General features: G+C 39.0%; 1 protein-coding gene across 2 annotated transcripts in view; it reads left to right on the top strand.

The window, feature by feature from the left end:
* Positions 1 to 9,049, top strand: part of LRRC69 (leucine rich repeat containing 69) — a 114,328-nt gene extending 105,279 nt beyond the window's left edge. For both annotated transcript variants that reach the window (XM_084759821.1, XM_084759820.1), the window contains one exon: positions 8,588 to 9,049. In XM_084759821.1, coding sequence (XP_084615947.1) covers positions 8,588 to 8,591 — 4 coding nt within the window. In that variant the 3' untranslated portion in view covers positions 8,592 to 9,049. The remainder of the gene's footprint in view (positions 1 to 8,587) is intronic.
* The last annotated feature ends 3,368 nt before the right edge of the window (positions 9,050 to 12,417 follow it).

The following is a 12,417-nucleotide window of genomic DNA, read 5'->3' as shown; positions in this document are numbered from 1 at the left end:
CTTAAAAATACATTATGTCACTTGATTTTTGATGGTCCCCTGGGTAGAAGGCAGAGTGGAGCCTCTTCTTCCATACCTCTCCCACTGGCACCTTTCTTGTGAAGGATTTTATAAGTTCAACTCAGGACACATTTCTTTATGCATCAAAGTTACCTCTAACATAAATGGCAAGTGAGATCTATGGAGCACAGCAAAGGCTCTCAATTCCGAAGGACACATTTCAGGTCCCACTCAAACAAAGCTACCTCAAGGTAACTTTTAGAAGGCTCCATTAAACAAGAATGTACCTTGACCAAAAATAAACAACAGAGAACAAAACAGGGTTCACTAAACACAAGTCACCAAATCATACTCAGTAAATTGTATTTGATTAGGGAAGTACTTTTTATCAAGTTTATAGTGTTTAAACATGGTTTGGCTATCATTTTAATCCTATGACTTCAGTCACAATCTATTCCTCATCTTGTTCCTGGATAGAAAATCCTGTCCACCCACCCATCTATACAATTGTTTCCTCCACGAGTGGTTCAGGTATTTTCTTGAAGTTCGGGTGACATACAGGGGGACCTAGGCTCCCTCTCTCTACCCTTGCTGCCATGTTTAATTCATATGTGAAGGTCATTGCAGTGTGGCTTCTCTTCCTCATTCCACAGGACTCTCTTTCCAAGGTCATTGCTTCCCTCCTTCTGGTCACCCGGCTTCTCTGGGAGGCTGTTCCTACCTGCAGATTCCGTCCCCATGAGGCATCTGTTTCCCTGGAATTCCATCTTTAGGTTAATCCCTCTTGCCTACCTGTTTACTTAAATTCTCTTCTGTGATTTTCACTAAAAACTAGAGTTCATGGGAAATTCTTAACCAAATCTCATTCTCTTCTCTCCAAGCACCTCCTTTTCTTTAAGGAAAGAATCCGCTCACACCTACCTGGTTAGTTACATTCACTCATCACACCAGGACCATCACTGACTCTGTCACTTCTTTCACCTTTGGCCTGTATCCCCAAGTTACTTAATTTCAACATAACTAAAGAAGAACAGAAGTTCTGTAAGACTGTTCTTTTCCTATTTATTCATTTATTAAAAAATATTTGCCGAGGGACTGCCATCTACCAGGCACTGTAGTTCTCTGGTCTAAATCTGTAACAGTGAACGAGACTTAACAGACTTTACAAGACTTTAAAGACTTAACAAGACTTTGCCCTCATAGAGATTTCGGCATAATAGAGGGTAATGAGAAACAATTTGGAAGCAATATGGTAAGTAAAAATCAGATTTGCAAGACAGAGCATGATGAGAATAATATTTATGTGGGATATTTATCATCGATCTGGAAGGAGTAAAGCAGAGCGCTCTATAAACATTGTAAGTAACAATGGTTGAGCAGACGGAGAGCTAACAGCCCAGCCCAGAATCTAGTAGAAAGGATGAAATAACTGACATCATTGTTCTGACATCATAGGTCTGATATTATGGTTCTGACATAAGCATTCTGATATCTAGATATGCAGTGCTGCTGGATGTGTAATTAGGTGTAACTGTCACCATGGAAACAGCACTTGGGAAGGATGCATCTGAGACTGTTCCGGGGGCTCCCCAATGTTCTGAACCACTAATGAAACAATGTGTGATTCATGCAAGGATGATGTATGTCCCTAACAATTGTAATACATTTGAAATGATGCTGGGATTAGAAACATTCTAAAATGTCGTTCTTTTCTAAAAGCTATGGCCAGTTGTTATCTAAAGTTGCAGAAACTAGAACATGAAAAATTTGCAGATTATCTAGATCTATTTCTCCTTTGTCTCTCATGGATGGTTTCTAGGATTCCCATTTTCACTCATATTTACCTCAGAAGGAGAGTAAAAACAAGAAGGATATTTCTTTCTTGGCTTGTTATAAACTCTTATCACATGTGTTTTGGGAACGTAGCTTCAAGCAGAGGTCAATTTTAGAATCATTTATGAGTTGTGACGATATCTCTGGTGACTAGACATAATTCTCATAACACCTCTGAGTCTTATTTTGTGTCCATATATCTATATATAATCCAACATGAGTATTTTTCTATTTAAATGGCCAATCCTTTCTTCTTCATCTTTTTGCTTTCTTATCCTAACCCTATTTCTTCCTCTCTCCCTCCTTCCTTCCTTCCATCTTTCCTTCCTTTGAGACAGGGTCTCACTATGCAGTACAGGCTGACTTCAAATTCAAGATCTAGGCCAGCGAGATAGCTCAGTGTGTGGTGATGCCTACTGCCACACCCCATGAGTTTGACCTGCACATGCTCACTGTAGCATGTATGAACACAAACAAATCTAAATGAAAATACTGCTGCCTGAGCATCCTTATATTTTTGGTTGTGATCCTGGTCTTTAACAGCTGAGCCATCTCTCCAGCCCTGCCTCAGCATCCTTAGGATGTGATTGCAGGTGGACCGCAAGTACTGGTTATGTTCAATATTTTTAACAAGTTTACAAAATGCTGAAAGAGGATTCAGAGGTCAAAGACCCAATTAATTTGATGAAATTACTATTTTCCTGTAATTAAAGTAATACATCATGAAAGATAGTAGCTGTTTGGAAAGTTTTATGTTAAAACGCTATCTAATGTACTAATATATTTATTAAACTGAAGATTTAATTTTAAGCTAAAGAAGTGCTAATAAAAGTAGATTTTTATCACTCGGTAAAGCTTCTAAAAGCCGTAAATAATACTTGCAAATATTCTTGGTATGTCTTTTTCCTTTTCCTTATCTTTTTCTTTTTGGTATGTCTACTTCAAATACCTCTTTGTATGGCCCTTGTCTAGCTTATTTTTCTGTGAGAGAGACACATGGCCAGAAGTTACTTGGTCTCGCTAAGTGACTGTTTCTTCTCTCTGAGAAGGTTCCAGAGCAGCTTTCACTTCAACCCCAGTGCTGAACAGTGGGAGCCTTCTCAGGCTGCAGGGCTCGTGGCTGTGGGAGGCCCAAGTAGAACAAGTAACCCCGAGGTCCTTCCACATAGGGATGGATGAAGGGCCACTGGCGGTCCTTTTGCCCCCAAGACATATGTATTGACACCTCCTGTAGAGAAGACGGCACCCTAACTTACTTGCACATGGATGGGGTCTCAGAGAACTGCTGTCTGCTTGGGAGGTGCTTTGCATTAAGTCAGAATAGCTCCGCTCTGCTCAAAACCAGGAATCTCACACGTGTCTCGTTTGGCTAGTGTCTGTCACTGTACATATTTTGGGACACAAAATGCCTTGCCTGGATTGCTGTCTGCTCCTTAGTAGCTTTCTCACATTCTTTAATAAGCTCTCCCAGCCACCATATTTAAAGTCGCAAGTCCCACCGCCAAACACTAAAGCTCTTCCTTTCTGTTTCTTCATTCCTACAGCACTCTGTAATTTAATTGTCTGTCAGCCCAAGTAGCATAACTTAATTGAAACTCTATATTTATACACACACACACACACACACACACACACACACACACACACACACACACACACACACTTCCATGCATTATGTGTAGTTTAGGAAAAATTAAAGTACAGTAATTTCTCATGGATTTTTTTCAGATGAATCTAACATCATATACAAGTATTCAATTTATCTTGACCATATCTATCCTACAACTCTCCCTTTTCACTTCCCCCTGGATTCTTCCAACAAGTGCGCCCTACACCTTTATGTCACTGTCTTCCTTTTCTTTTATATCCCACTGGGTCTAATTCATGCAGCTTGTAACATATTAGGGGCGACATCCATGAAGATAAATGATTCTGCTTTCTCCAGTGGCCATTACATTCCAGTAGCTCCTCAGCTAGGTGTGTGTGGAGCCTCAGGAGCTCCGCCCCATGCACACTGGATTTGTTGGCTAGCTTCATCTTGTGCAGGCAACTACAACTACTGTGTGTTCATTAGTAAACAAGCCTTAGGGTGTGTTGTGTTTGGATGTGTATATGTTTGTTTTGTACATGCATATGTTTATGTGTGTATGTATTTATGTGTATATATATATATATATAATATATGTATATTTGTGTGTGTTTATGTCTGTATGAATTCTAAGGTTTTTTTTCTGTGAAGACTGCATTGGAATTTGATATAAATTTTATTGACTCAAGATTGCTTTTGATAGTGAAACCATTTTCATAATATTAATCCTGCAGATCTATGGTGTGGAATCTACAAAATTAATATTCCTATTGTCTTTTTTCCTTTTTTGGTGTTTTGAAAGATTTTTTATTATAGCACTTCTTCATTCCTTTGGCAAGGATTATGCCTAGGAAATTAAAAAAAACTACTGTGAACTTATATATTGATTGCATATATAGAAAAACTATTGAGTTTTGCATGCCACTTTGGTATCTTGCTACTTTGCTGAGAGTATTTATCAGTTCTGAGAATTTTCCTGTGAAGTCTGCAAGGTTTCCTATTTTACTTTGCCACAGAACTGAGTGTTTCCCTTCAATTTCCCATTTCATAGAATGGCTACTCTTGAACTATGCCCATTCTTAGAAAATCTAGTTGTCTATGTACTTTTCCAATATATCTTACTTTGGATGCCTGTTGAAGTAGCTTGCTTCACTTCTAATAGTTCAGCAAGTATATCACTAAGTCCAATAGTTTCTGCATTGCCTTTCTTACATTAATGTTTGCATTCCTAAATCTACATGACTTTTGCAGATGTACTCTGAAGCTCTTATTAGGTGTGCAGTGTTGCCACCACCTTAGAAACTCCTCTCACAGCCTTCATGCATTTCACAGGTGAAAATATATACCCTATATTTATATTATATTAGAAATTTTTTGTTGTTGATCTGTAATTCAAATTCAGCCCCAAAGCCTATATTTTATGTGGCAGCCCTACTTTATAGTAAATTTCAACCTTGCCCTCTTAAGTCAACCATCATTCTGATGTTTTCCACCATAAATTTTGCCTTTTAAATAAGTCCCCCACATACCACTGTATGTAAAAGATAAATCATGTTCTTTTTATTTCCTAGTAGCATTTCTCACTATAACTTTAATAGTTTATTATAAATTCTCCATATTGAGATTTTTTTGGCCACTCGTGGTTTGTTATAAACAAGTTGTTATACACAAAAGCATATAGACATTCAATAGCTTCTAGCTAAATTCTAAACAAAGTCCAATTTTCTTCACATCCGTTTGTCCTTCTTTCAGGTCTCTAATCTACCTGCCACTACTTCTCTTGCCACCCTTTCTTCATGGTCCCCTTTATCTAGTCACTTTCTGCACCAATTGCTTGTCATTGTGACTAAATCTACAAGCAGAAGCAGATTAAGGGAGAATGGTTAATTTTGCCTTACAACGGGAAGGGAAGGCACAGTGACTTGAGCACCAGGGGTCTGGTTACAATGCATCTGAAGTCAGGAAGCAGTAAAGTGGACAGGAAGTGGAGTTGGCCTGTGACACTCCTGAAGTGCTGCCCCACTTCCTCAGCAAGGCTTCACCTGTCAGACAGCCCCACCTGCTACGGAGCAATGGGATGAAAACCATAAGCCTGTGTGGAATGATTCACATTCAAATCACACAGTTCTGTCCGGGTCCTGAAATTCCCACCCTATGCTCTCTGGAGTTTATTGTCATCTGATTGGAGCCCTGTTTCTTCCTACAAGTTTCTGGCATGTTTTGCTCTACATCCTGCAGTGGGACCATATGCGTTGCCCCTAACCTCTCTGGGCTTCTGTCACATCTATATCTGTGGCACCGAATGAGAACTTCTTTCTCAGGGAAGCCAGTGTAAAGCTTAAGTGAATTTATACACGGGAGCGTTTTAGCCTGGCCCAGTGGGGCTTAGACAGTGCTTGTGCTGCCCCTGGCAGTACCTTGAATTTCTAGAAGCTATACTAGTTGGTTTATAATGAATGCGAGGAAGAGGAAAAACTGATCTTAACAGCAACATAGTGAGAGATAAGAGAAGGGAAATTTTAAGAAAAGAGGAAAAGACTCTATCCCCTGAGTGGGGGAACTGAGGGCTGAGCTAATACTGATGGGAGGTGAACACGGGAGATAACATTTAAAGGACCGTTATTTCAAAAGCAGTGGCATGAATGGTCAATGTGTAACAGTTATGTGTGGGACTTATGTGTAGAATAAAACCTATCACTAAGTGTGGGGTCACCTAGTGGTAAAAGGTTCAGAAAACGCGTTGGTGTAGGTAGGAAATATAGAATTAGTTTTAGATACAGAAAATTAAAGATGCTTGAAGGATGTTATTGGAAACACATATTAGGCTACCCTCATTCTTTTTTCTTTTTCACTGCAAGGAAGGAACTGGAGCCCAGAGAAGCATCTGGAGCCACCACCTGGGACTTCTCAAATCTAATTAAAATTTCTTAGTCACATAGTCCTGGGCTTTGCATCATTTTTTTTTTTTTACAAAATTAGGCGTATTTAACCTTCATCAACTATGCTGTGTAATTTTATTATAGAGTATAATAAAATGATCTTAAGATTCCTAAGCTGAGAAATTGTTCTCAGGCTAGAGTTACTCACTCAGAGTAATCAACTGATCTCAAGTTAACTTTTCTCTGAATGCCTTTTAAAAGTTGGACAATGGAAAGTGTGTCACCGTTCTGACGTAAGTACTTACAAAAGTAAATGCTTTTAATATATGCATTTTTAGAGAGGAGTAATTTCTAACCAAATGAATATGTCTATATGTGTTTTTAAAAAAATCTTGAATATGGCAGTTTGCATTAGGAGTCAGAGTTGTGATCCATTATGTTTTGGGATAGATATCAGTCTGTTATCAAGTAGACAGCAGGTATCTTACTGCTGGTTGCAAACTTTACTTTTTAACAAAAGGGTTATTCACTGTTGAAAAAGTTCTTTTTTCATGATGTTATGTTGCTTCCAGTACTGAGGAGCATCCTCTGTGTTTAGTACATTGGATTTCTGAGGCACGTGGTACACGATCCGTAATTTTGGTTGAACGAGTTTTGCTAAACTTGAGAATCACTAAAGAAATCAAGGTGGCACAATCTGGAGAACAGAGTACCACAATGCCTGAGGAAGCAAGAGGAGAGAGGGAAGCAGTGAAGATACCGCCAGACATACTTGGTTGGGCTGTGCTGTGAAGCCTACGGTGTCTGCTAATAAGGCATACACATGCGTCTGAGTATTATGAAAGATGCAGACACTTTCCGTGCTAGGAGGAAGGCTCCCAGAGCCTTCATTCTGAATGAAATGCTCTTCTTCTTCTTCTTCTTTTTTTTTTAAAGGGAAAAACTATTTAGAGAATACTGATGATTGAGTGAGGTGATCTCTTGGGACTCTTTAGTTGTGTGATTCCAAGAAAGCTGGTCATTAACCAACAAATTAAGGCTTGGTGGCTCTAGCCAAGAATGCTGCTTAATGTTCACAGGGAGAACTGAGAAATATTGGGAATGATTCCAAGTTGGTGGAGAGGGCCTCACGTTGGCGAGATATTTTCCCAGTCTTGCTTGATTTTATTTAATTAAAATTTCTTTTTTTGGTATCCTTGTGGGACTTTAACGAAGAAGAAACCATCAAACACAGGCTAATTTATTTCAGCCTAGTTAGGATCCATCAGACTGTTTCTTGCAATAATTCAACACAAGATGAGCCCAGGGGAAGAACAAGAGTCATAAATGGAAAACGGAGTGAATTACTTGGCTGCTGAAGAGTTGTGAAAGGATAGTAGGCGGTTTCCCCTTAGGGTGTGCTGGAGAGCGCCCTGAAACCCAAGGTCTTCTCTACTCTTATGCTAATATGTTCCCGAGAGTCTCAAAGGCAAAGCAACTTTCCCCAAATCACACTATACCTCAGTAAAAGCAAAACACTCCCACCTTGTTTGCTTGGATGTGTTACATTTTAAATACCGCTGACCTTTCTCAGTGAGTTCCCACTGCACTCTAGCTCTTTTGCCCATCCTTGCCTCAGAAGCGCTGCTACAGCCTTTCCCCTTTATTCTCTCTATCCTCCAAATCTTCTCTTTCCCGCCGTCAAGGATGTTTTACACTTGAAGCTTTAGTGACATCGTGTTTAAATGCATTAAATGGCGTGTAAGGAGAATGAATTTCATGCTGACTGGCTGTGGATTTCGAATTCCTTTTCATAGTGAACTTGCTTTAATTTTGTCTCCTTCAATACAATCTACAGTTCTCTGAAGGCTCTGATAACTGTTCTTTCTCTCCTAAAATGACATCTAACCCTCACAGTGTGGAGTTTCGGTCAAGATTTTATTTGGAGCTCTTGAGCTCCATGACATCATTGGGTTTAATGAGACCAGTTTCCTTTTAAACTAGCGTGAAGCCCACTATTGTTAGGATGGGCTTTAGGCAACTTCAGTGACTGGATTCTGTGTCAGGGGTTTCTTTGCACACGTGCTCTTGTGAGTGTGAACATTGCATAACTCTTCTGTTATGCTTTGTAGAGGTGCAGCAGATAGACTTGGAAGTGGTGGGCACCCGCTCTCAACTCCTTTTCAGGTTCATAATCTAGTCCATTCTCAAGTCTCATGGGGGAACATGGATGTTAAGTGTTGAAATATCGAATGCTTTTAAATGAAACAGTCAAACCTGAATGAAAAATCTGTTTTATTTTTTTCAGATGAGAAATGATCATGCGTGGAAACAATTTTCCATTCGATGACTAGACATGCTGATATTGCTAAGCAGTCATTGCAATGCTACTCAATTTTCTCAGACATATTCAACTTGAAGCTCACCCCAAGGGAGCCATTCTTATGGCAGCCAATCCACAGACAAGTTCAAGAGGAACTGCCTAATATTGCCTGTTCCTAGTTCTTCTCATGGCGCTCACTGACGCCTTGCAAACAGGCACAGCATGAACTTATGACCTCATTTCCCACAGATCCTTTGGGCACTAAGAGCACTGGCTCCATTAAGGGGTCTTGGGACTTCTATGTAGAGGGATTGTATCTGTTTCCTGTCTCTAGTCTTAGCAGGTTTTCTTAAGCCTTAAACATGAGCATCAGGAGGATAGGAGGCCTTCAACGGATGGGAAGAAATACTGGTGGAAATACATCCCTGCTCATGTTTAGAGTGGACTTCAGAAACATTATCATGAACTAATAAAGTTCTAATAAAGTCTCATCGTTCAGCTCCTCACTCTTCCTGTCAGGGGCAAACAGAAGAGGGAACTAAGAATTCCCAACATCTAGGGCCATTGGGAAATGGGGTCAATTGTAGACAACTTGTCAAAGATTTAGGTGAAAGGAAGTCTGGAATGGAAAATAAAAACACACAAGGGCTGTAAGACACAGAAATATGTGGCCATTGACAATCACTGAGATTTAAAAAACATATCTAAAAAAGGGACTGGCTCTTTAGAAGGAATGTTCCTAGCCTATTTTCGATATATTTGCATTTCTCACAAGAGAACTCAGGAAATAGTTTTACTAGTCATTGATTAATAAGTCTCAAGCCATATTTGAGTTAACATATTGCCAGCTTCAATGCAAAGTTTACTTAACTGTTAATCACTAGTCTATTCTTATCTAGAATATTTAGAAGTACATTTATATTGAGCCTAAGTAAAATTTCCCCAGAGGCCACTTGGGGCTGTTAACTTCTCTGTATATTTCTGGGAGTGCAAAGACTCTGCTGTATTAATAATTCCTTTTTGAAAACACAAAATTCCTCTTTGTGTTTGAGGCAGAAGCCATAGTACGATATTGAGAGTAGATATTGGTCTTAAATTAATAAAGAAACAAAATTTCTACTAGGATATTTATATCTTAATGTGGATTAAGGACTCCATCTGCCTCCAAATCATATAGTCTCTTGACAGTGTGAGAAAGAAAATAGAAACTGCTAACCTAAATAGAAGGGAAAAATCGAAGCTGGTAATTGAGTAAAACCTCAAGCTTCATATTTCCAGCTCTGCCCACACCTCCTGTCCTTCTGCCAGTTTCCAGAGAATAATATAGTTAGTAAAAACTATGAAAAATCCTAAATCCACACAGCTAGTTTCATAGTTAAAATCTCCCAAGTGGCAGAAGTAGATTTCTTCAACAGTTGGTTAGACTATCAAGAGAAAGTAGAAAAAGTGTGGAAGATACTATGCCCCGTGTAGGCGGAATGTGCGTTATCTTGATGGGGCAGTGAAAGGACTTGATGCAATAGGCTATGGATGCTATTGCTCGCTATTGGCATCACCACTGACCTATGCTCAACAAGTTCTGTGTGGGTAAAGCCTAGCCCCTGTGATCCAGGTGATCTCAGCTGTACACTATTGGCTGCATAACCACTAGGTGACACTCTTGCTTCAAGAGTTACTGTACGCAGTCTCCTTTCACAGGTTTCCTCAGAGGTTTCACAGAAATTGAAACCTCCTTTAACAGGCTTCATTTCATTCTTCTGCCAGACAAGTTTGCTGAAGATCACAAAGTCAACAAGTGGCAGAATTAGAATTCAAACCTTCATTACCATGTCCTGTCATTGATAGAAATGTTTTCTGGTTCCAAAGCATACTAGAGAACTTGTACTTACAATTCTATTTCAAATACCGTTTACCATATAAGAATACTGGAAACACACATTTAAATTTGTGTTTCAGATGAATGACGTTTGTTTTGTTTGGACTGTCCTGCACTTGCTTTGTACACCAGGCTGGCCATGAACTCACAGTGATCTGCCTGCCTCTGCCTCCCTAGTCTGAGATTTAAGGCATGCGCCACCACACCGGCTGATAAATGACTTTTTGAAACTGCATGTTCAGGGGCTGGAGAGATGGCTCAGTGGTTAAGAGCATCACCTGCTCTTCCAAAGGTCCTGAGTTCAATTCCCAGCAACCACATGGTGGTTTACAACCATTTGTAATGGGATGTGATACCCTCTTCTGGCAGGCAGAACACTGTATACATAATAATAAATAAATCTTAAAAAAAAAAAGAGAAACTTCATGTTCAGTACAAATATTTGAATTTCAGATAAACAACCAATGCATTTGGTTTTGTTGTTGTTGTTGTCGTTTCTGTTTTTTTGTTTTGTTTTCTTTTTGTATAAGTACATCTCAAAGTCTCATGAGACATTCCTGATACAAATTTATTACCCGTGTTTTTAAAATTCAAATGTCACTAGGTGTAGTGTATTTTACTTTATGTAAGAGTGCCATCTTAACTATTTTCTAATGTGAGAAGTTTAACAAAATGTACTCAGTTTCTTTCCGCTCTGTCTCAGATGCTCTCCCTTCTCTTTATATCTCTTCCATTGCCAGGTGAACATACTGCCAATAGTCTTCTTAAAGGATGCCGTTGCTGTTCAGCCTTTGACAATTCTTCTTGGCTCTCCCGCATCACTCTGTCCATTACCTACAAGCTTGCAGTGTTTTAAGTCTTCTCTCTGTACGTAGTTGTTTCATACCTGAAATAACAGCTACAGACTCCTGTTTTAAAAACCTTCCCGCTTCACTGCACTTACAGAAAGAACAGTCATTATGCTTTTAGCACTCAATTCTCTTCAGGAAATGACGTCTTGTTTTCTTTACCCATTACTACAGACAAACTGTTTTCCTTGGGGTCACTTAGCAACTTCTGGTTGTTAAATTCCATGCTTCTTCAGTCATCAAGTTTCTCTTTTCTACTCTCTCCCTTTTTCAAAATGTTCCGTGTCAGAGCCCTTATTGATCCTATTTCTCTTGATTATACTTATTGTGCTTTAATTTTCCCATTCTTGTGAGTGACTGCAAGATTTCCATTTTTTCTCATAACAGTATCATCCAGAACCAAACCACATGGAAACATTCCTCACGAACAGTTTTTGAATACAAATTATTTGCCATGTGACTTGGTCTTTACTCTGCTCAAGAATCTCTCTCCTCTTAGTTTTCAATATGTTTGTATTATCAACATAATCAATACGTTTCTTCAAGATCCCTAGATATTAAAAAAAGAAGAATTTTAGTCCATTTTTCCTGTCGGTTTACTGAACTGATCATCCTGGGACTGAAACAAACAAACAAAGAAACAAATAAACAAAAAACCCCAAACAAACAAATGGTACATTCTCATGATGGGATTATCCATTCATTCTTGGATTGCATGAATGCTTCTTTGGTAAACTTCCATCACCTTGTTGATATTTGCAGTGCCCATGAAAATGGAGGTTGAGTACAAAAATGCTTTTCTTATCTCATACCCAGAGCAGGTCAACAGGTTTTGAGATTGCTTTATTGAGGAATGTGATATATGCACTTTTATTATATTATCATTTTCGAGCATTTTCTATTCACTGTAGTGACTGGAATGTAGGAAAATTTGTGTGTACACTGTACCATATTCTTTGTCTCAAGTATCAATTCTTTGAGAGTCAGTTTAGAATTTGAGCTCTTGGCCCTAGTTTTTAATGACTCTTAAAATCCTAATTGTGTTAAATTTCCAAAACTATAATGTCTCCTCACTCTTGGGCCTTTGTAGA

Source organism: Acomys minous, assembly GCF_964271855.1.
Source record: "Acomys minous genome assembly, chromosome: 1".
NCBI classification, from domain to species: Eukaryota; Metazoa; Chordata; class Mammalia; order Rodentia; family Muridae; genus Acomys; species Acomys minous.
This window is presented reverse-complemented; position numbering and strand designations above follow the sequence as displayed.